The sequence below is a fragment of the Octopus bimaculoides genome, chromosome 21, assembly GCF_046866305.1.
Source record: "Octopus bimaculoides isolate indiv1 chromosome 21, ASM4686630v1, whole genome shotgun sequence".
NCBI classification, from domain to species: domain Eukaryota; kingdom Metazoa; phylum Mollusca; class Cephalopoda; order Octopoda; family Octopodidae; genus Octopus; species Octopus bimaculoides.
This window is the reverse complement of record NC_142948.1, coordinates 6,329,204-6,354,578: the sequence shown is the minus strand read 5'-3', so window position 1 is coordinate 6,354,578 and position 25,375 is coordinate 6,329,204. Positions and strand designations below refer to the sequence as shown.

At 38.2% G+C, this 25,375-nt stretch overlaps 1 protein-coding gene across 1 annotated transcript; it reads left to right on the top strand.

Moving 5' to 3' along the window:
• Positions 1-8,041: 8,041 nt before the first annotated feature.
• On the top strand, positions 8,042-18,247 carry LOC106884500 (Golgi-associated plant pathogenesis-related protein 1). Its single transcript, XM_014935918.3, has 5 exons — positions 8,042-8,242; positions 11,196-11,332; positions 14,384-14,687; positions 16,554-16,631; positions 17,836-18,247. Exons 2-5 carry the CDS (start codon positions 11,222-11,224, stop codon positions 17,988-17,990), a joined length of 648 nt encoding a protein of 215 aa, XP_014791404.2. The 5' UTR covers positions 8,042-8,242; positions 11,196-11,221; the 3' UTR covers positions 17,991-18,247.
• The last annotated feature ends 7,128 nt before the right edge of the window (positions 18,248-25,375 follow it).

The following is a 25,375-nucleotide window of genomic DNA, read 5'->3' as shown; positions in this document are numbered from 1 at the left end:
TTCATTCCCACTGCGTGGCATCTTGGGCAAGTGTCTTCTACTATAGCCTCGGGCCGACCAAAGCCTTGTGAGTGGATTTGGTAGATGGAAACTGAAAGAAGCCGGTCATATATTTGTGTGTCTGTGTTTGTCTCCCCAACATCGCTTCACAACCGATACTTGTGTGTTTACGTCCCCATAACTTAGCGGTTCGGCAAAAGAAACCGACAGAATAAGTACTAGGCTTTTACTCGACTAAAGGCGGTGCCCCAGCATGGCCGCAGTCAAATGACTGAAACGAGTAAAAGAGTAAAGGCTACACAAAAGCTGAATGTGATTCGTCAATTTGAATAAACATACATGGTTATAACTTTATCTATTCGTGTATTTACGTGTTTAGCTCACTTGACTACAGCCATGTTCAAGCACAACTTTTTTTTTTTAATCTTTTACTTGTATCAGACAGTAGACTTGCGACCATACTGGGGCACCACCTTGAAGGATTTATAGTCGAACGAATCAACTCCAGTACCTTTTTATACCCCTTAGAGTCTCGTACTTATTCTATCGCCCTTTTTGTCAAACCGTCAGGTTACGCAGACGTAAAAACACCAACACTGGTTGCCAAGCGGTGATGGTGGGGGTGGGTGGGGGACAAACACACAGACATAAAGACACACACAAATATATCCCACTTGAGAAGTCTTCTATGTACTGTGATCAAATTTGGATTTTTTTTTTTTTTTTTTCATATAAAATTTGAAATTAATTAATTTTTTGCTTGCCATGTGGTTAATCTCCGTACTTTCCCACGTAGATTGAAAAAAAAAAATTCGAAAAAAATTTTTAAATTGGGTGTAAGGGGGAATTAAATATTTTGAAAACGTTATTTTGTTGCATATTCGGAATCTCCGTCATCGAAAACCTAGGAATCCGCTGAGGAAAAAAGAAGGAAAGCTCGTTTTTTTTTGGGGGGGGGGGGTGACTGTCGTACAGCTCCACCGTGCAAACGAATGGCAAACACAAGCCTATTGTAAATACAATATTGGAATATTGTTTCTCAATAACTTTTAAAACCCGCTCTTGTTACCCATCATCGCTGGCAAATCCAAGTATGTTGTAAGCGTAGACTTGACAACATCGTACAAACCCTGAAACGGACCATTTTCTACTACAATTGCATCCAGAAGAGCATCCTTGACATTAAGCGATTGTTCATTAAAAAAGCGAGGTGGTCATTAAGCACTGCAGTAATTTTGGGAGCTGTACTTTTGTGATCCTCTCTAACAATTCGCGTAAGAGTCCGACGGTCCCTATCTGAAAGTTTTGGTTTTCTTCCGGAGTTTTGTTTCGACGAGAAGGTTTTTTCCCTTTCTCAAAGTCTGTCATTTCTTTCGAAACAGTACTTCTCGATATACCAAACATTTCGGTTGTTTTCTTTACGCTAGCGCCTGCCATATGAGCACCAACAATTTGACCTCTTTGAAAGTCCGATAGATCTGTTATTTTAATGAATTTCAATTATCTTTTTCTGATGATATCTGAAAAGAAACTGCAATTTTAGCAAAACATATTAAGCAACTCTAATAACAAAACCCATCATAGACACACTTCAATGACTTAAACAAGTAAATAAACAAATATAACTACGCATGTTGATTTGAAATTAATATTGGAAAACAATGCATGTGTTTGGTATGACATTACATAGAATTAGTGTGATTTTGATAGGGATCGCTTTTTTTCCTTCGCTGTCACGATTCAATTAACGCTCATGTAACGAAGACATTTTACTCAGCCAGGCCACCTTGTTCGAATGTCTGGCACACGATTACCCAAAAGACTGTGAATTGGCAGAAGGTAAGCGCACACAAGGTGGGTAGAAAAAGCACTTCGAAGATGAACACAAAACCTCACTGAAATGCTTTCAGATCAATCCTGACCCCTGGGAAATACAAGCACGGGACCACCCTGCCTGGCGTAGTTGCACCAACAGAGGTTCCACCTCAAACAGACAGAACAGGATCGCAGGAGCACAAAAAAGACGTGAGCTACGCAAGCTCTAAACCAACACCTTTCCTTCATTCGCAGCTAACCACCAGAGCCCGATCTACGGGACCGGGGCAGATTTCTTGACTTGACTAAACCCCATTGAAGCAGTGTCCTAGTGTGGACGCAGTCCAATGTCTTAACCAAGTAAATACACAAATAAATACATAAATATAACTACGTTCGATGATTTGAAATTAATACGGGAAAACAATATAAGTGTTCGGTGTAACATTATACATAAATAGTGCAATATTAACAAGGATTGTTTCCGTTCGAATCAACGCTCTTGTAACAAAGATATTTTACGATTAGACTCCTCACTGAATTCTAAACGATTTTTTACGCCCAAATTTTATTCTCCCCCCCCCCACACACACACAATCTTTCTCTCTCTCTCTCTCTCCCTCCCTCCCTCTCTCATCTCCTCCTCATCCTCTGTTCTACCATTTTCTCTCTCCCTATGTCTCTCTCTCTCATTTCCTATTCCCCGACCTATTCTTCCTGAATTTCTCTTCTCACGCTGAACAGAAAACAACGTAGAATGTTGCAATTATACAGGGTGTCCACAAAGTCTGGGTACATGGGGATCAACACATACTTTAAGAAATTATTATTTCTTATATTTAATTGTTTATGTTATGATTTTATTTACTCCATGTACCCAAACCTTGTGGACACCCTGTATATACAAACATACAGAGGTGATGGTGCAAAAGTAAGTATTCAATAAGCATCACATCAATGTTATAATACTTAATTCATTTTTTCATTTTCATTTTATCTAGTTTCAGCTCATGAGCTGTGGCCATGCTGGGGCACCGCCATTTGGTGTTGCTACACAATTTTACTTCAGGAATTGACATTTGGTGCATGAGAGAGTTTGATACATATATATATGTATGTATGTATATAAAGAAAAAAATAGAGCTCTATTCTTTCTTTTTTTTATTTTTCATACACGAAAAGTTCCAAAGCCTGGATATGGTAACATACCATAATACTGCTGGCTATCTGGTAATTCTAAGGGTGAACCAGCTCTATTTTGTACTCTAATGCGTTCTTAACGGAATAGCCCTCAACTATATATATATGACGAAAATAGCATTCAATTTTCTTCAGTTGTTCAATTTTACTCAATTGATCAATAAACCAATCGAGTAACCCTATTAGTAATGTACCTATAATAACTACTGGAAACAGCTGTAAGCCAAATTGTTCCAGTGAAAAAAAAATGTAATGATCATTATCCTTAACTTGTTTATCATATATATATATATATATATATATATATATATATATATATATATACATCTTTAATCAGCATAAGGTTAAACTTATTTTGCTTATTTATAACATACTCACTTATATAGTTCTCTTTCTTTGCAACCAAACTTGTCTGTCGGGAAGTATATGTGCACATACTCATACAGATTCCCACATTTACTAGTGGGTAGCAGATATTTATGATTTATAATTTATCTATTCGTACATATAGATGTATGTATGTTCATTGAAAGTGAACAATAATACTGTGTTTTGTTGCAACATTCTACAGAGTTGCTTAATATTAGCTGGTAATTCTTTTGCATTGTCATTGAAGTCACGTATCATTTAAGGCTCTTTTAGCAAAGATTTTTTATGCCTATCTTCCTGATTGAATTCTAAACATATCATTTTCACCCTATTTTTATACTCACAACTTTTTCTCTCACTCTCCCTCTCTTTCTAATCTGCCCATTTTTCCAAATCTTCTTTTCCTATTTTTCTCTCTGTCTACACTGAACGAAAAAAGAAATCTTACAACTTCAATGTTACAATTAAAATTTTACCTCTCCAATTACGACCTCCCAACAAACACACACACACACACACACACACACATACACACGGAGTAGAGGCACTAAGCAGTGATATTTATAAATAGCAACTTGTTACGAGTTCAAATATGCTTGAGGCTTATTCGAAGCCGTAAGGAAGCCATTCACTGCATTTTTATCATGGAGAAAATATCTCGCTGAAGATAACTGTAAACAAGCAACACTGGCAACTGAGAAGACAACAGCATCTGCAAAAACAACAAGTGAGGAAGCAGGGGAAAAGAAAGAAAATTCCAAGACTGTTTCCCCCTCCCCCACATCACACACACCTCACACAAATAACAAGCCATCAGCACCAACAAAAACAGCAACACAACCACACACAGACGCTCACAATTTGCCCCTACCCCCTTCCGATTCCTCAGAACCTTCGTCGGAAGATGAAAGTAATGAGGAATGGCAAATAGCCCAGAAAGGAAGGAGGAAGAGGAGCAAGAAAAGAAAAGCAAACACAAACAAAGCAGGGAGATACACAACTCCCGAAAACACTCCAGACACCAACACAAGCACACACAACTACAACACAAGCAACAAAACCCCAAAAGCAAGTACACACACAATGCTCACTGCCATCAACACAAAAAACTCAGAGTTGATGGAATACATCAACACAAAAACAAACATAACAAACGAAGACATAAAAACCAGCAACCACCCATACATAACACCGCCAGAACACATCAAAATACTACACATAACACCAACCCTGCACCACACACTAAAATCTATTTTTCCAAAGGCAGTTGGCAAATGCCAAAAATACCTGGCGAAAAAACTATATAGTGATCTCCTCGAAGAAAACCCGAAGGAGGAGACACAAAAACTCTCAAACGGTAAGTGACTCTCTTTATAAAACTTTAACACTCAAATCAAAATGATGCTCAAGATTGGTTGTGTAAATGCGCGTGGATTAGCACGTTAGTAAAGAGGGCTTTGACAGGAGCCATCATCAATAACAAATGGTGGTTTGCCCTCAAGAGAGCAATAAAAGCAGAAGCGGTTAGGTATAGCAAAGCACTAGCCATAGACAGAAACAGAGTAGAAGGTGAACTAGTTAAGAAGCTAGAAGAGGCAATTAGAAGTGGCATCGCATCCGACGTTTTGGCGGCGAGGTTGGCCCTTGACCAACACTTCAACGCCAAACACGAAGGGTGCGTTGTCAGGGCTAGGATGCGTGCTCTAAGAAACGAAGGTGTTGGAGCCGCACGAGAGGCCCGGGTGGCGGAGGCGCAACAGGGCAACAAAGCCACCATTCGGTCTCTGGTGGACGAACAGGGGCGCGAACTGCTCGAGCCAAGCAAAATGTGTGAGGCCTTTCAGCGGCACTTTGCTCGACTGTTTGGGACGAATGGCGAGCGAGAACGCAGGGTGGACTTCAGTGCCTACCTGCACAGCCTGCCACGACTCTCGGCAAGAGAGGCGGAGTGCTGCGAAGGTGCCATCACGGCGGCGGAAGTGAGGGACGCGATGGCGGGATGCTCGAGGGACAAATCTCCGGGTTTGGATGGTCTGCCCTACGAGCTTTACAACTGTAAGCCAGACTTGTTTGGAGACGTCTTGGTGGCGGTGTACTGCAACTGGCAGCAAAACGGGAGCATTCCCGGTTTTGTGAGTCGAGGAGCCGTAACGCTGCTGAAGAAAGATCCAAACAAAGGGGACGTCATAGATAACTTTAGGCCCATCACTCTGCTCAATGCAGACTTGAAAATTTTGGCCAAGGTGTTAGCCAAGCGGTTGGCGCTTGTCATCGAGAAACTGATCGGCAAGGCGCAAACGTGTGCGGTGCCGGGCAGGAGCATCCATGACAACCTCCATCTGATGCGCTACATCATAGAGAGGGTAGTTAAGGAACCTGGCATGGGTGGGGCCCTGATCAATTTAGATCAATCGAAAGCTTTCGATAGGGTAGACCATCAATACTTGGAGGCTGTCCTCATAGCAGCCGGCTTCGGTCCCATTTTCCGCGGCTGGATGGCTGCCTTGTACAGAGGCATCCGTTCGGTAGTTCGCGTCAATGGGCATCTATCAAGATCCTTCGACATTGCACGTTCTGTCCGTCAGGGATGCCCCCTCTCGTCGCTTCTGTACGTGTTGACTCTCGAGCCACTACTGCGGAAGCTGGCGACGCTGAGGGGCATCCCGCGAGAGTTGGGATGCGGGACGAGCGTGTCGGCATACGCGGACGACGTCACCGTCATAGTGTCTAGCCAAAAGCACATCGAGCTTGTCGGCGAGACACTGAGAGACTACGAAGCGGTAACGGGAGCGAAAATCAACCGGGATAAGTCAGTGGGCTTGCGGCTCGGCACCTGGAGAAGCAACCCCATGCCGTCAAGTAGCGCCTCCGTTGTGGGACGTTGGACTGACGGTCCGGTTGAGATGCTCGGGGTCTGGTTTGGTCCAGACCTCCAAACGGAGAAGAACTGGGACGAGATAACGAGAAGGGTGGCCACTCTAGCCCGGCAATGGGCCGAGAGGAAGCTTTCCCTGAAAGGTCGGGCGGAGGTGGCGAACACGTACATCGCGTCCGTCATCTACTACCGCCTGACCGTCGTTCCTTGTCCCGACCCTACCATCACCAAACTGGAGCGCATCCTCTTCCGCTTCTTGTGGAAAGGAAGCGTTCCGATGGTTAGGCGATCCGTTTGCTGCCAACACCCGTTAAAAGGAGGACTGGGCATGCCGTGGTTGATGATGCGCAGACACGCGCTGAGACTGCGACATCTCCGGCTCTACGTAGACAGCGGTGAACAGGTGTGGTCACCGTTTGTGCGGCGCGCTTTCCCGCAGCTCGTCTCCATGACCGAACTGCAGTCATGGATCAAGAAGAGGCCGAGGAAGGGCGAATGGCATCGCGAGTGTCGCGCTGCTCTTCGGCAACTCCAACAACCCGGGTCAACCTTGAGCGACTGCATCACAACTAACGCATTCTATAGTGGATTAGTGGAGGGAAGGTACGACGACGATCTCGGGGCGAACCTGGGCGTCGACGTGGAATACCTGACCCGCCTGTTTAAGACGACCTTCGGGCCGGGACCTATGGACAACTTCCAGAGATCCCTGGCCTGGCAGTGCTATCGAGAAGCACTACCCGTTCGGGATAAGCTCTACAGGCATGGCTCGAGAAACACGGGGCCGACCTGTCCGAGATGCCGGCAGAGCGACGAAACCGTTCTGCACGCACTCGTACAGTGTCCCACCATTTCCGAGCTGTGGGCTTACGTCGAACAACTGCTATCGCGTGTGGGACGAGTCGGTCTATCAGCCGAGTCTATCGTGAATATTGTCGCGCCTCCTTCCTTTAAACGGGAAGGAAGAGCTATTTTCATCGTACTTGTGGCTATGGCGAAAGAATGTGTATGGTGGACGCGTCTGAAAGGTCTAGAGACAAAGACTTTCCTCTCTGGGCAATCTCTCATCAACTTCTTCAAGTATCACCTGAAGAGGAAGTTGAGAATAGAAAGGGAAGTCTTGTCTAGTGAATGCTTCAAAAAAAGATGGGTGAATGTAGCAAGGATGGCACGTGTGAACGACGGAGCCATCTTGAGCATAACCCTATGAACAAGAAAAAAAATAATAAAACAAAAAGGCAAAAGAGAGTCACTTACTGTTATAGTTTCTTCAATGAGAATATTGACCAAGGTTACCGTGGGCTTTTCCTTCCACGGCTAAACCTAAACTGTCCTCCCCTCTTTTTACACGAGAACATTACTGTGTGATACACGAGAACATTACTGTGTGATACACGATCCCTATTGATCGGCCTTTCCTTTTCCTTTTTTTTTCGATCCATTTTGATCGAACTGCCCCTTTTTCCCTTCCTACGATCCCTTTTGATCGACACCACCAATTTTTTTTTTTTTTTTTTCCTTCCTTCCCCCTCCCAAAAAGAAAAGCTCTACATTGTATTTGTCCCATCTTCGTTGAGCCCTGTGTGGCTAATAAAAGAAATGTATCTACCTATCTATCTATCTATCTATCTATCTATCTATCTATAGCTATCTATCTATCTACCTATCCATCTACCTACCTATCTATCTATCTATCTATCTATCTATCTATCTATCTATCTATCTATCTATAGCTATCTATCTATCTCTTTATATATATATATCTATTTTCTCTGACTGACATGGACCGGATGCACATTACAAATGACTGATATTAAGATTGCTTTACAAAAAATGAGGAGGGAGAGGCGGAAGATTAAGATTGTGACAATATATAAGACGGAGACAACAACGAAACGCACTAATCCACGATAGTCTGCCGATTGATCAAACGCGCACATCGTCTGCTACACGACTGAACTTTGCATTTTTCTCCTCTGACAGGTGGGTGTCTTTTGCATTTCTGGGTTTTGACTTTAAATACTGGATTGTTTGTATTAAATTCTGAATTGTCAGTATTTTTATATGTGCATTGTATGTGTGTGTGTGTGTATGTATGTATGTATGCATGCATGTATATGTGTGTATATATATATATATATAGTTTTAGGGAAAAGAACCAAGGTTCATGAACTCATCGATGGAAATCCACTGTCATATATAAAAAAATTAATAAGTCAAAGCACAATAAATAAGTATAATATAATACAAAGTAAATATCATAAGATAAAGATAATAATTTTAATGATAATAATAATAATAATAATAATAATAATAATAATAATAATGATAATAATGATATTATCATTATCTTATGATATTTACTTTGTATTATATTATACTTATGTGCTTTTAATTATTAATTTTTCTATATGTGACAGTGGATTTTCATCGATGAGTTCATGAACCTTGGTTCTTTTCCCTAAAACTATATATTTATATTTTATACTGTGAAACTTAATTTAATTTTAATTTTTAATAAATTGAATTTCATTGAGTTTTTACCTGTAAATTTGGATTTTTATCCCTAATAATAATATTATATATATATATATATATATATATATATATATATATATATATATATTGATAGAAAGGTAAGATAACGAAAGAAAAAAAGATATTATGTAAATAGAGGAATTTATCTGAAAATAATATGTGACAATTATTCGGTAGCCATGATAAAACTCCGAGTTTCGAATGCCGGGGCGGAAACCCTCGCCGCTATCTTTTCAGTTATATGGCTATCGAAGAGCATTCTTCGGAGTTTTATCATGGCTACCGAATAATTGTAACATATTATTTACATATATATATATATATATATATATATATATATATATATATATATATATATACTAGCTGAGTATGCCATCGTTGCCGGGTTTTCACAATATAATGCCATGGCAGATTTTCGGAATAGCACACTCACATATGTTGGATCTTCTCCGTTTTTACTGTGATTTTTTCAAATTTTCTTCTGCCACATACTTGCAAATGATGGGGGGAAAAGCTTTTTAAGAAAAGAATTTTTGAAAATTTATGAATCCGCACTTTCCACCATCCGGATTTTTTTCTTTTTCTGTTTTTTTCTTCTTTGCACTACGCACTTGAAAACAATGGGAGACGCCTTTTTGATACCAAAAAAAAAATGTTTGAAAATCTTCTAAATTATTTTTTAGCATCTCAAAGTATTCTTTTAGTTTGTCTTTATATTTCGGATGATTTGTTATTAAATAACAATGAAGTTTACCGGGAACCATCGCTTCATTTGAGAGTGTCGTTAAACAAACCATACAAAAAGGAACCAAGGTATCCTTTTCCGATAATATAAAACCCTATCGGATCTAATTTTCATTATATTTTCGTTTTGATGACGTGAAGTTTTTTGTTCTGGTGGTCGTCTTGTTTGCTATTTCTCTCTTTCTCATTTTTCTGTGGTCTCAATAAAAATTTGTCCATGTTTAAATCTAAAATTAAAAATCGATTAAAATTAACACAGAATAATTTATGTAAATTATAAGTCAATCAAAAATTAAAATCTACTAGGACTACTAAACAATTTACTTACAGATAACCCCGGTTTAAATGCAGAAATGTTATATATTCTTTTGTACTCTAGGCACAAAGCCCGAAATTTGGGGGGAGGGGGCAACTGGTACTTAATTTATCGACCCCGAAAGGATGAAAGGCACAGTCGACCTCGGCGGAATTTGAACTCAGGACCTAAAGACAGACGAAATACCGCGAAACATTTCGCCCGGCGCACTAACGTTTCTGCCGCCTTAGAAATGTAATTTATCATAGCAAAACTGCTGTTCGTCATGTAATGTAATTGATTTATATTTACCGTATTTACGATTTATATAGTTAATTTATATTTACGCTCGAATTTTGCGTATGCTCTTGGATTGTTCTTTTCCGAAAATCTCCAAGATATATTTCACGACACTCCAAGAAAAGGTTAATTCATCGTCACCAATAGTCCATCGCCATTTGCAAGAATTTGGAATCGTCTCTAAGCTTGGCAAGTGGGTTCCACATGAACTGAGTAAAAACAATCGAAGATAACGTGTCAATATCTGCACTGCGCTTTATTCACGCAAGAAAAAAAAAGTGGATGCTCTATAAGAATGTTAAACGCCGATGTCATTGGTTTTTGGGGGACAGTGATTTTGTATGAAATTGGACAAATGTACCTGTTGATTGCAGGATATAATTCTTTCATTGTTCTGTTTCTTCAACTCAAATTGTTTTGGTGCATCACGGAACATTTTACTTTCTCAGGATGTCAAATTAAGTTGTGGAGACTTTAGTGAGTGCTTCAACTTCTCCTTATACCTAAAGACGGGTCCTCCTTTACCGCAGCGTCTCTCTTCTTGTTAACCATACAAAAAACTTTTGGAATGCGATCATCTTTCATTTGAACAACATGTCCTACCCAAATGCTTTAAATTCCCTGCAGCATGCTTTGATATTGAAAATATCACATTTTTCTGAGATTTTGACATTTGATATTTTTTCTTGTTATTTTATGTTGCTAATATTGCGCAAAATGCACATGTGGGAGGTTTCAAGTTTCTTTATGACTGTACTAGGCAGTCCATACTTCTTCCCCATACAAACGTGTGCTCAAAGTACAAGATTTTCATACACTTGTTTTAGTTATCAGACTAACACCGTAATACTAATAATAATAATAATAATAATAATAATAATAATAATAATAATAATTCTTTCTACTGGAAGCACAAGCCTCAGACGAAATACCACTAAGCATTTAGTAATATTAATAACAATAATAATAATAATAATAATAACAATAATAATAATAATAATAATAATAATAATAATAATGATGATGATGATGATAATAAAAGTTTTCATCATTTTTCAGTTAATTTCCCAGGCATACCATTTAAGATGTCTCAAAACCAGAAAGTTACTACGACCACTTGTGTAGAAACTAAGATGGTGAATGGAGTCGTGGTTGAGAATGTAACCAAAACATGCGAATCTACTGACGCTAACAAGGTCAGTATTTTAAATAAATTCAGTTTCCAGTATCTTCCCTACGAATCTGGGAAGAAAGAACAATCTGGTCGAGATAGGACAAGTGCCAGGGAAATGAATAAATTCTGTTGCAACTGGGCGCAAGCCCGACTGTGTGGTTATGAAGTTCAATTCACCAGCAGATGGTTACTAGATCGATCCATCTGGATAATACGTTGAAATAATGTTTTTTTAAACATAGCTTTAGGACAACTAATGGCCTCATTGAAATCTCACATTAATTTTATAAGAATATAAATAAAACATGAAAAACAGACAGAGTTGGAACTCTTTTAAATAATATATATATATATATATTTGTTCATATGATATCTCCACAATGTGTTGATGATGAGAAAAACATGTAATCGTTACCAATATAGCAAGAGATTTCACCGCAAAAAGTCTAAAGTAGACTCCTTAAGGATCGTTCTCCTTGGTTATATATCCAAAATTTTAAATTTAAAAGAGAGTTTTGACGCTAATATCCATTATTATTGAAATTTATTCCTACGTCAACATTTCTGTATAAGGCTATATTTAACTGTCAAATCTAAGTCAAACATATAAATTGCCTAAAGGACAAATTTGAATATGGACTGGACTTAGAGACGATGTTTTGGTGTTTACCTTTTGTTCTTAACCTTTTTTTTCCCCTGAAGACATGTAAGGCAATTTATATGTTTGACTTAAATTTGACAGTTAAATATAGCCTTATACAGAAATGTTGACATAGGAATAAATTTCAATAATAATGGATATTAGCGTCAAAACTCTCTTTTAAATTTAAAATTTTGGTTATATATATATATATATCATCAGTACCTGTTCTGAGGTAGGGTGTTTCTATGCAGATGGTCAGCATGTCCATCAAGTTCTCTATTAGTATACTTGTGAATTTCTTTTGAGAAGAATCCGCAGCTAGTTTGTCACGAATCACTGGACCTGGGCGAACAGACTCTTCACACCTAGACTCACCATTTGACTCGATATAATGGAAGTACCTTTGATAAATGCTGTGGAGTGAGTGGAATTCTTCATATGTGATGTTGACTTACAAATGAATTGATCATATTCACAAGGAAGTGGCTCAGCCGATGACACGCTGAACCTCGACAGCTCACTATTGGTCTTAATGGGATAACATCTTTGTAAAGCTTAGGGGGATCGTACGTGTATGGTAGCTTCCTGTGATGCTAGGTCAGTTGTCTGTACTCAATTGGTGTGACGTGACCCTTGATTTTGGTATTTGGAGTTCAACTGAAGACATATGAAGAAGGCTGGAGAGTACAACAGCCAAAACGTAATCGAAGTAACAATGAAGATGAGAACAGCAGTCAGATTAATATAAAGAGTAGGCGTAATATAAAGTCCTCATCGCAGCAATTTAGAATTGTATTAAATATAGTTTTATTAGAAACATCTGAACATTTCCACATGGAGTCCATCGGTTGCACCCAACAGATCTAGATTATAAACTGTAGAAGCTATAAAGATAGTTTAAGGACACCATGCATGTAGATGTGTGCGTGCGAGTATGTGTGCGTGCGAGTGTGTGCGTGCCTCTGTGTGAGTGTGTGCTGTCTGCTGTCAGTCGTCCCAACTGACTGCTCATGGCTTTGGCTTAACTTGATAAGCCTTCTCCACACTGGCCGGCTTTTTCGCTTGGGTTTACCATTTTATATGTGGAGGCGCAATGGCCCAGTGGTTAGGGCAGCGGACTCGCGGTTTCGATTCCCAGACCGAGCGTTACGAGTGTTTATTGAGTGAAAAACACCTAAAGCTCCACGAGGCTCCAGCAGGGGATGGTGGCGAACCCTGCTGTACTCTTTCACCACAACTTTCTCTCACTCTTTCTTCCTGTTTCTGTTGTGCCTGTAATTCAAAGGGGTCAGCCTTGCCACACTGTGTCATGCTGAATATCCCCGAGAACTACATTAAGGGTACACGTGTCTGTGGAGTGCTCAGCCAATTGCACGTTAATTTCACGAGCAGGCTGTTCCGTTGATTGGATCAACTGGAACCCTCGTCGTCGTAAGCGACGGAGTGCCAACAACACACACCATTTTATATGATCAATTCTTTTCCACTTCATGTTTTTTTTTACTTGTGCTTTATCTTTTCCCTATTTTTTTTTCTCCTTGCATAGTTGGGAGTTTGTCTGGGGAGTCTGCTGTTGTCCATCCTCTGTACAAGACCCAACCAACGTAAATTTCTATTAATGAGAATCTCCGTCTTCTAATTGTTTCCGCCTTGAAGAAGTTTAGTCGAAGGAATCGACCGTTGTCAAGCGGTGGTGTGGGACAAAGACACACACACACACACACACGCACGCACACATACGCACACACACACATATACACACACAAATAGCAACCAAATCTTCGAAAAAGGAGAAAGACACATTGAATAATGTACTCTTAGATATAGAGGATGATCATAGCTGGAATTACTTTGGTCGTAGTTTTACTCAACCAATCAACAATAACATAATAATGATGATAATTTGTTTTATGTGCTACAAAGGAAGTGGATGAAGGCGACATTATAGGGGTAAATAACAAAAATGTCTGAGGGAGTACACGCAGAATCTATTATGATGGAGGGGGGGGAGAGGTACTACTCTTCTGATTCCTCAATTCCTGCTGTCTCTTTCTGGTGTAGAATTCACATTGACATAAGACAGTTGCCTCCATACTATGAATTTATGTTATTGGACATGCCTGATCTTAGTTTCATCAGCCATACTCTAATGTGTTGGCCTAGGACGTTAGAGGAGGATGTCAATTTAGGAGTTTTCTCCTCCTAGACTGGTTACATTCACTGCAGTTAAGGATCTCAATTTACCCTTACAAGAATCTATTTAACTCACAGATGAGAACTGGGAAGGTGTCAGAATGGACCTGGGAGTAATAGTAATTAAGGGGTTCTGATTGAATTATAGAAAAAAAAAAAAAAAAACCTTTAATCCTGTTTAAACATCATCAGCAGTTCTGAACATTCACTAATAGGCTTGCATTTATTTTCTTTTAGGAAAGCATTCCAAAAAATTTTAAACAACTTATAAATTCAGAACCAATTGATAAACCAAAAAGGAGCATTGAAGGATCTCCTGAAGAGCAAAAGAAGGAACTTGAAAGGTCAGCTTTGGAAGCCCATAACCGCTACCGTGCCAAACACGGTGTGCCAGATTTGACATTGGCTGAAGATCTGTGTGAGATGGCCCAGAAGTGGGCTGATTATTTGGCTTCCCGTAATGTCCCACAACACAGTGATTGCAAGGGTGTTGGGGAGAATTTGGCCAACAATTGGAGATATGATGGTGGGCTTCTGACAGGTCAGTGTTGGTGTTTCTCGTTTTTCATTTTTTCAGTTCAGAAGCCAGGAGGATCAAAACCATTCACCAATAATGGAATGAGGTGCTCAAAAACAAAACAGAAAGAAAAGTTTATGATTAAGATTTTCAAGACTAGATTTCAGAAAGCTAAATGGTAGACAAGTGTAATGTAGCAACATACTTGAGTGAAAAGTGTTTAATTGTATTTAATGCTGAATGTAAGATTTAGAAATATGTTAACATTAACTTAACTAGAGATTTTCATGCAGAAGGTATCTCTAAGTAGAATCTGATTTCAATCTTAATGGACTGATTTTTCACACCTTGTTGTGTACAATATTGTTGATTTGCTCAGTGAATTTCTCATTTCTCCTTCAGCAACTATGGTGAAGTTTATGCATCACTGAGGAGGTCTAATAAGAAACAAACATGTTCAGAACTGTCGTTCATATTTGTTGAAATGGATAAAATAAAAGTAGTTACAAGGGTGAGCTGAAAAGTTCATCAGCTGACCATGATACTCTCATGGAATGTGATCAAATGAGGTTTATTTTTTAACATATAGTCCTTCTTGCACTCAACACAATTCTTCAATCAGTGTTGTAGTGCTTGGATCCCATCGGTGAAAAAAAGCCTTCATCCTGTTGGTCAAGAAAGTCACCAACAGCAGATACAACACCATCATCACTGTGACACTGGTTCCCAGCCAAGTGTTGTTTCATGTTGGGAGACAGATGTTAGCTAGATGTGGCCAAATCAGGAGAATAAGGATGGTGATCACTGAGTTCAATGCTACAGTCATCCACAGCAGCCATTGAAATCAAGCTCTTGTGTGCTGGAGCATTGTCCTGATGAAACATGACCCCTTTCGTCATTTTTTGTAGGCATTTGGCTTTGATAGCCTTTCATAACTGCCTCTGCATGTTGGCATTGTATTCCCCATTGATGGTGTGGCCCTTTTGAAGATTTTAAATAAACATAATGCAATTTGCATCTAGAAAAACTGAAGCCATCATCTTTCCTGCAGATGAAGCAGCCTTGGATATTTTTGGAGCAGATGAGGCGGGGTGCTTCCACTGCATGGATCATCTTTTTGTCTCTAGATCAAAGTGGTGAGCCCAATGTTCATCCTGAGTTATGAAACATTCAAGGAAACTAGCTGGATCTGCCTCAAACAATGTCATATTTTGCCATTATGTGATCAGCCTGGTGCACTTTTGATCATGAGTCAGAAGAGGTGACACCCATCGAACAGAAACCTTTGTCATGCCAAGATCATCGTACAGAATATACACAACTCTCTCATGGGATATGTTAATAGCATTGGCTACTTGATTTATTTAGAATAGCCTGTTCATCCATCACCATGTAGTGAATATGATCACTGTTAATTCATTGGTGACAGTTGTAAAACTTCCAGACTTGAGGTCATCTTCCAGACTCCCTCATCCGCTCCTAAATTTAGTTACCCACTTATACACTGTTGATAAAGCTAGAACGTCATCTCCTAACGTAACAAGCAAGAAGTCAGCATGAATGCCCTTGGAGGCTATACCCTTTTCCTACAGCAATTGATAACACGGCGATGCCATATTTTTTCCTTTCTCAAGAGAATTTGCTACCAGTTACTTTGGAGTCTTCTTTAACCCTTTCGTTACCATATTTATTTTGAGATGCTCTGTATTTCTTTCAATTTCTTTTAAATATAACAAAGAATTTTGTAAAATAACTTAGTAATCATTAAGTTTAGGAACATGAATTATGACTAAGTTTTGGTGGAAGATTTTAATTCAAAACCTATGAAAACAATGATATCTACAATGCAGTAAGCTGTTAGAAATTATTCTTTTAAAAATTCTTTTTCAGGTGAAGAAGCTACAGACATATGGTATGAAGAAATCAAAAAGTATGATTTTAATGACCCTACATTTCGTTCGGGTACAGGTAAGACATTTTCATTTTATTCTTAATTGATACTTTGCTTAAAGGCAGAAAGGTCTCACATTTGGGGGAGAGGCTATGATAGAGTTGATTATATTGGCCCACCCCAAATACCTCAAGTTCTTCACTGGTTATTTATTTTATCAACCCCTGGCAGGAAGAAGGTTAAAGCTGACCTCAGTAGGATTTGAACATAAAATGTAGCACCTTATTAATACTCGTTTCAATCGTTCACACAAACCCTAAATTTATGGAGAAGGGATATTATCAATCAAATTATCACTTAATTGAATTACTTCTCCAGTATATAACAAGAATTCATTTCATTAATCCTTACGTGTGAGTAAAATGTAAAATCCATTCCCTATAGGAATTCTGAATTACCATTGTAAAGAATTTGTATCCTCGGACTAAATGCTGCTAAGCATTTTGCCCGGCATGCTAACAATTCTGCCAGCTCACCACCTTTATAATAATAATAATAATAATAATAATAATAATAATAATAATAATACAAATAAGGCTGTCAGCATCAAAAAAACATATGAAGAAGGCGGATGTCACCTGAAGAGAAGAAGAGGAGGAGTTTGACTTTCACAGACCTGCCTTATGTAGAGGTCACCAGGATTAGTCACCCATTAGTTAATTATATCTCTGATTAGGGAAACGGGAAGTCAGTAACTTCAAAGTCTGACAGTAGAGAAAGGAATCTATTTTTCTTACTCTGCCAGTGAATTCCAAGGTTCACTCAACTTCTTGGTTTACACCAACAAAAACACAATGCCTAGGCAATGGGATGGCATCATTGAAAGGCAAAAACAATGTGAAGGGCATTGTGACTAGTGATGTTTAACAACAACCAATAGTCCAATCAATACTATGATACCACAATATATATACATGTGCATCTTTGGCCATAGGGAAAAGAAAAGGGGGTTGGAATTGGAACTCCTTTGACTAAAGAGAAATAGGTGGAAGAATCAGTGTTGGAATACCTTTAACTTCATTGATGTTAAGCAATAAGTATTTATAAGAACCTGGAACTCTAAAACTTGCAAATATTTTGTTAATCTAAAGAGAGGGATCAGATACAAAATTTCATCGAAACGGTTAATTTCTCTGTGATACTCTTTAGATGAAAGTGGCGTCTCTGATTTTTGGAATTTATGATTACTAAAAGAAATTTTCTTCTGATCTTTTATTTCAGGTCATTTCACACAAGTGGTGTGGAAGGAAAGCAAGGAGATGGGTATTGGAAGAGGTCGTTCTGAAGATGGCAGCTACTTTGTGGTGGCCAATTACAGACCAGCCGGAAATTTCATGGGCCATTTTGCAGAAAATGTCTTCAGACCAAAGGCATGAGATGCAAATTCATATACATCATCTCCTTATTTAAAATTGTTTGTAAGTGTGTATATATATATATAATATATATATATATATATATACATAGAGAGAGAGAGATAGATAAATAGATAGATAGATAGATAGATAGGTACATACATACATACATACATACATACATACATGTATATATAAAGGTTAATAACATGCTCATAACAGATTTCATAATATTTAAAAAAAGAATTTTTTTTAAAAATCACCTTTACACTTCAAAATCTGTATTAAGTAACCTTCATAGACTTTCAAATACATACATACACACACACACACACACACACACACATAAATATATATAAACATATATATACATATATGTGTGTGTCTGTGTATATATATATATATATATATATACATATATATGTGTGTGTGTGTGTATGTATGTATGTATGCATGTATAATCTTATGCCGTCATATCAATATTCAAATTCAGTTTGAAACTAGCATTCCAGTAAATTTTCCTTTTTAAGTTTTAATAATCTCAGGATGAACAACTAACAACATTATAATAGTTTTTATCAATTTTTCCCTCTCTTTCTAACACTATAAAGATAAGTAAAACAAGTAAAAAAGAAATGATTTACTTTGATGGAAAAATTACATAAACTGATGAAATAAAATAGTTTTGTGGTAAAAACTGGGTTTGATTTTGTTATTCTGACTATGGTTGAAACAGCACTGGAAAAATGAAAGCAAAATATATAAAATTACTTTATTTTAGCAAGAGACTTGGAAACAGCTGGGCAGTGCTAGTGCAGTCAGTTAAAAATTCTGTGTACCGGAGGTCAGAATGTTTCAGGGGTCATCAAGAGAAAATGTGCTCCGTTTCAGGGCAATATAATGAAAGTCAGACTGATTAAGACCATTTGTGTTTGAGTTACTGACTTTAGCTGGACTCACAGGGAGTATGCACAAGTGCAAATTCTTTATATTTCATGTACACACACACACACACACACACACACACACACACACACACACACACACACATACATACACACACACACACACACACACACACACACACACACACACATATATATATATATATATATAATAATAATATTAGGGACAAAATCCAAAATTACAGGTAAAAACTCAATTAAAATCTTGAAACTTGGTTATTTTCCCTAAAACTATATATTTTATATATATATATATATATATATATATACATATATATATATACATACACACTCAAAAGACACCATTTCGAGCGTGGCCGTTTTCGGGCGGGTGACACGTAAAAGCACCCACTACACTCTCTGAGTGGTTGGCGTTAGGAAGGGCATCCAGCTGTAGAAACTCTGCCAAATTAGATTGGAGCCTGGTGTAGCCATCCGGTTGCACCAGTCCTCAGTCAAATCGTCCAACCCATGCTAGCATGGAAAGCGGACGTTAAACGATGATGATGATGATGATGATGATGATATATATATTTACACACACACACACACACACACACACACACACACACATATACATATATATGTACATATATATATTTACACAGACACACACACATATATATATATATATATATACCCATACAGGCGAAGTGGGCTCATTATACCTAACAACAGACATGTCTAATCCGTACAAGACTAGGAAAGATAAAATAGAAAAAAAAAAAGATATCACGGTGATTAATATCCTAAAACCTTAATCGTCTGTCCATAAAACAAGCAGACACTTGTCTAAACTTTCCTAGCTACAACATTACAACGCATGAAGACCTTTTCGTAGAAGAACAGTTTGGAGAAATGATTTTGAATATCCAATTGTTCACAAAACTTAATAATTTCAGCCATGGACTGAGTTCGTGGTGGAGTATCGCAGTAATTTTTCTATATTGAGTTAAGTCCCTTGTTTTTCTGAGTTACTTCCCTTCAGATGCACAAAATTCTGTTTCCAACGATTTAAATATCTTTGTACATTTATGATACGCATCGCAGTTAGCATTTATCATATTTCACCCCCAAGAATGTCGTAGAAGACACATGCCGAAAGAATACAATGTTGTGAGATCAAACCCGGGATTACGTTGCTGTTTTTTTTATCTTCTTGAGAAAATTTTTTTTTATTACCGACAGAGATAATAATTACATATATAACACGTATGTATATGAGGTAATCTTCCAGTTTCGAGGGGTAAAAGAAATATTCAAGGGAAATAACTTCATTCTTATATGTATAGAAATATATATCGCCCTATTAAGTTGCCCCTCGAAACTGGAAGATTACCTATATATACATACATACACAAGCATATACATACATACACAAGCATATACACACACACACACACACACACACATATATATATATATATATATATATATATATATATATACACATATACACACGAATCCATACACAATATGAGAATTGTATCCCATGTAGAGGGACAATGGTTTGAACACAAAGACGGGACATATAGTGTATATATATATATATATATATATATATATATATATATACTGCACACGTAGATTTACATACATACAGCAACTTAATAGGACGATATATATTTCTATACATATAAGACTGAAGTTATTTCCCTTGAATATTTCTTTTACCCCTCGAAACTGGAAGATTACCTGTTTATGATATATGCATAATACAAAACCATATTAAAATATAAATACAAAGTAAATACAAAGAAAACAAACATGAGCGAAGAAAAAGGAGAAAGAAAAAGACATCAATTCAACACCACGTTTCCCAATTGGTCGCACACCACACGTTCCAATAGAACCTACTGAAGCCAGCCAACATACTCGTGGCGATGGCGAGATTTAAGGCGTTGGGACAGCCAAGTACCCTCACGGGAATCATCTGACACCTGGGTAATGCGAGCCGCCAACGATGACAAGAACTTCTTCGTTAATGGCCTAGTCCCTCCAAACGTCTCAAACGCCACAGGATGGAAGAAATAATTTCCTGACAAGTCCCGATGAAGGTCTTTGTTCCGTTCCGCTACGGAAGCAGTGACCCTCACATTTACTGCAGTATGCAGTATGTGGGAGGGAGCAAAGGAGTCACAGACTGTGGCGTCCCAGATGAGGCACCTACCTCTTACCCAGAGACAAAGGGTAAGAACATTTGGTCTCTTCCTATCTCTTCTGGGTAATCCTACCGGCTCCAGAACAGAGGAGATATTAACCCGAGCCAGGACTGTACACAAAAAAAAAACAAGAAAGAAAAAAATAGAAATAAATATGATCGCTGCTTACAAACTTGGGGGTAAATGTAAACCCCAGACCTTACAAAACTACATCAAATCCAAGAAACTGAGGGACTTTAAAGGTATACTTTTGGCATATATAAGGACGTCCGACATAATTTTGCCACTTGACATACGGAATCTTTCAAACTAATCACTTTAATAGAACTTTAACAGTTTATCTTTCTTTTTCTTCAGACCGTTATTTCAGCACCAAACTCTTCAGTCAGGGGCTTCACATTTTCACCGCTGCCATATTATTCATACGATTATGCCCAACCGCCAAAAAAAAAAAAAAAAAAAAATTGTGAGCTAAGAGTGATTTAGCTGTTGCTTTTAGCACATCTCACGACCACTTGATACCGTCCTTGTTTCTTTGTCACTCTGACATATATTGGTGTTTTTCAACATTTTTCACCCCATAAACACATTTTATGGAATGGTGATGCACCCGATAGGTGGTCCATTGCTGGGATTTAAGCAAAATATTCGGACTGTCCGTGTTTTAAACTATGGTTTAAAACGTCGAAAAAGAGTGGAAATTTTAAGATTTGTTGGGGTGGTGGGGAGAAGGTTTTAAAAATTAAAAAAGCAATTTTTTTAATAATCCTATGAAAGAAACTAAACATTTCTTCTTGCTCTTTATGTTCTGAGTTCAAATCCTGCCGAGTCAACTTCGTCTTTCATCCTTTCAGAGTAGATAAAAATAAAGTATCAGTCATGTTCTGGGGGCGATATAATCAATTCCCCCAATTTTCTGGCCTTGTGCCACAATTTGAAGGAGTTGCTATTATTATCCTGCACGCGTAAGCGAAAGCAGGGTCTGTAACCAGTCGTAATAGTTGTTTGTGTGTTTGCAAAATTACTGGAAAACGGCTGAACGGATTTTCACCAAATTTGGCAGAAATACTCATTGGGTGAGTAACTCGAACTGATGAAAATTTGGTTTGAGTATCTTCAAACCTACGTAAATACATACATTGATATGCAAACACTTACAAAGCTAAATTCTGTTCAATTAAAAAGCATGGTTCAGTAACGCATTGTAAACCACCCTTTAATTTCCAAGGCCTTTTTTTTTTTTCATTGTTGTTGTTACAAGTGCAATACTAGCTGACGATAAGAGGATAGAATTTGAAACTTAAATTGCTTGCCCGTTTAAGATACTATCGTTCATTCCAACATACATACATACATACATACATATATATATGCATGCATGCATACATAGACAATTGCTTCGAAACCTCCAGATTTTATATCCAGATTACGAACTTATAAATTTATGTATACTTGGAGCACTTTAAGGTGGTGATCTGACAAAAGCGTTAGAAATCCGGGCGAAATACTTAGCGGTACTTCGTCTGTCTTTACGTTCTGAGTTCAAATTCCGCCGAGGTCGACTTTACCTTTCATCCTTTCGGGGTTGATAAATTAAGTACCAGTTGCGTACTGGAGTCGATCTAATCGACTGCCCCCCCTCCCCAAAATTTCAGACCTTGTGCCTAGAGTAGAAAAGATTTTCGTTTTCTAGAAAACTAAACGCTAAATTAGGCGCTTTTTAATTGAGTGAATTATTGGAATTTAGGTTGCTTGACGGCTTCAGGATTTTTTTCTCTTCACTTCTGCGAACGTTAGTCTTCAGCAAGTGAAAACACATTCTGAGGTTTCAGGAATATCCCGGATCCAGATACGATGCACTCTGCGTCACCATCTCATAGGTCCTGGTTGGTACAAATAAATGACCTGGCACACCCTCAGGTACCTAAGCTGATAAAGAACAACACGAACAATTGTAATCGCGTAATCCCTATATAAATGACAGACAAAAATAGTCGTCACGACATGTTTGACGCTCAGTTACCAATGTACTTTTAGCACTGAGAGTAGTAAATAAACTTCTCATTTATCATTTTTGATAAGCGTTTCAACAGCAAATACAGTCTACACTGGTAACTGGGAAAACTGAAGGAGACAAACGAAAAAAAAAAAGAGAGGGAAGCGGTTTAAATTTTGGCACAGGGCCAGTGATTACAGTGAAGAGGATAAGTGGATTACATCACACCCAGTCTTTAACTGGTACCTATTTTACCGACCCCGAAGGATGAAAGGCAAAGTCCACCTCAGAGGCATTTGAACTCAGAATGTGAAGACGGACGAAATGCCATTAAGCATTTCTCCCGACGGGCTAGCGATTCTGCCAGTTGGCCATCTTAAAGTGGTAAAATATTCCTTACTACTATAGGCACAATGCGTGAAATTTTGGGGGAGAGTGCTGGGCTGCTATTTATTTTATCGACCCCGAAAACACGAAAGGCAAAGTCGATCCCAACAGAATTTAAACTGAGAAAGTAAAGACGGACGAAACGTCCGCTAAGCATGTTACAATATTATTATTAGTCCGAATATGCTTGATGCTGCTCTTTCTCTCTCTCTGTGCCCCTTTCTCATTCTCATTTTACTTCTATCTACTGCCCACACGTAACCCGTGACTAATTTTCTCCTCTCTCCGCCTTTCGCCACCGGACCTTAGCGTACCGGTCAGCATTTTATCTCCTCTCCTGCTACTTCTCTTTCTATATCCATTCAGGATTTCTTCCAGGCGTTACCCATCATTTTCATGTTTGACCGAAAGGCCGTATTTATCCCATCTTCGTCAATCGTTTCAAATTACATTTGTTTACTTTGGTAGATCCACTCTGTATTGTTTTGTTTGCTCGATCCCTAATTCTCTGCAAATTTTGCAGATGCCGCCGATATGCGAAGTTCTCAGTCTTATCGTTAAAAGCATGAAACTGTGTATTAGTATTTCGGTCGATAACTGATGATTTTATTCAACATATTCCCCTCTCAGATTCACATACTTATTGCAACCGCCCTACAGTTTTTCTCAGCCCTGTAAAAGAACCAGGCCTTTCATGATACCCTTAAAGTCAAGAACTTTTCAGCAGCCCCTCCCTACGTGTAGGTTTTTTTAGTATTTAATATATTTTTCATTTATTGAGTAACTGAACGCCACGCATTCTGACTTTTGTAAATAGTATATATACAGGGTGATTCAAAAGTCTCCATACATAGGAAAAATTTATATTTTTATAAAAACAGTTTATAAGATCCCCTGATCTGACCCCTCTTGATTTCTATCTTTGGGGGCATTTGAAAGGCATGGTGTATCGCGGAAAGATAAAAGACATAAATCATATGAAGGAACGCATCACCAACTCATTTGTGCTATTATGAGTTCACAATGAGTGCGGCAAACGTATTGCAATGTGTATTCAAAACAATGGTAACCATATAGAGCCTGTTGAAAAAAAAAAAAATTTTTAATTTTTCTTATAAACTGTTTCTTATAAAAAGATAAATTGTTCCTATGTACGGCGACTTTTGAATCACCCTGTATATTCTCAACCACATGATTCCGGGTTCAGTTGCACTGCGTAGCACCTCGCGCAAGTGTCGTCTGCTATATCCTCAGACCGACCAAAGCCTTGTGAGTTTATCTGTTAAACAAAACTGAAAGAAGCCAGTCGTATATGTTTGCACGCGCGCGCGTGTGTATGTGTGTGTGTGTGTGTGTGTGTGTGTGCGTGCGTGCGTGCGTGCGTGCTTGAAAACAGAATCATTGCGATTATCATGCACATTGTAATTTCGTTCTGCCCAACCCTCAACCTACCGTATTTTATCGTAATATGTTAAAATAACTTTGTACGATGACATCCTTATTTAGTAATTAATTTTGACCTAATAAATGCTTTAAAGTGATAAAAAAAATTAATATCCCGACTGTGTTACAAATCAATGTTTTAAAAAACGTTGTGAGCTTGTAATTCTATAAAACCTTTTATTTTACTAATAGACCCAACACATCTTTATATACTAATGTTTTTTTATGTACAACTGACAGATACTAAACGTTCTACAGTTCAAATGCTTTTCTATATAACAGAACTTGCACTAAAGGATTGATTAAAAAAAAGTAATACAAGTCAAAACAAACGAAGGAAATTCCAAGCGTTAAACCCAGTCAGATGAGAGGACGTTGAACGGAAACAAGTAAGAGGACAATTTATTGCGCCTGCGTTCATTTTAGGCACACCTCCATCTTGAGAAACCTTTT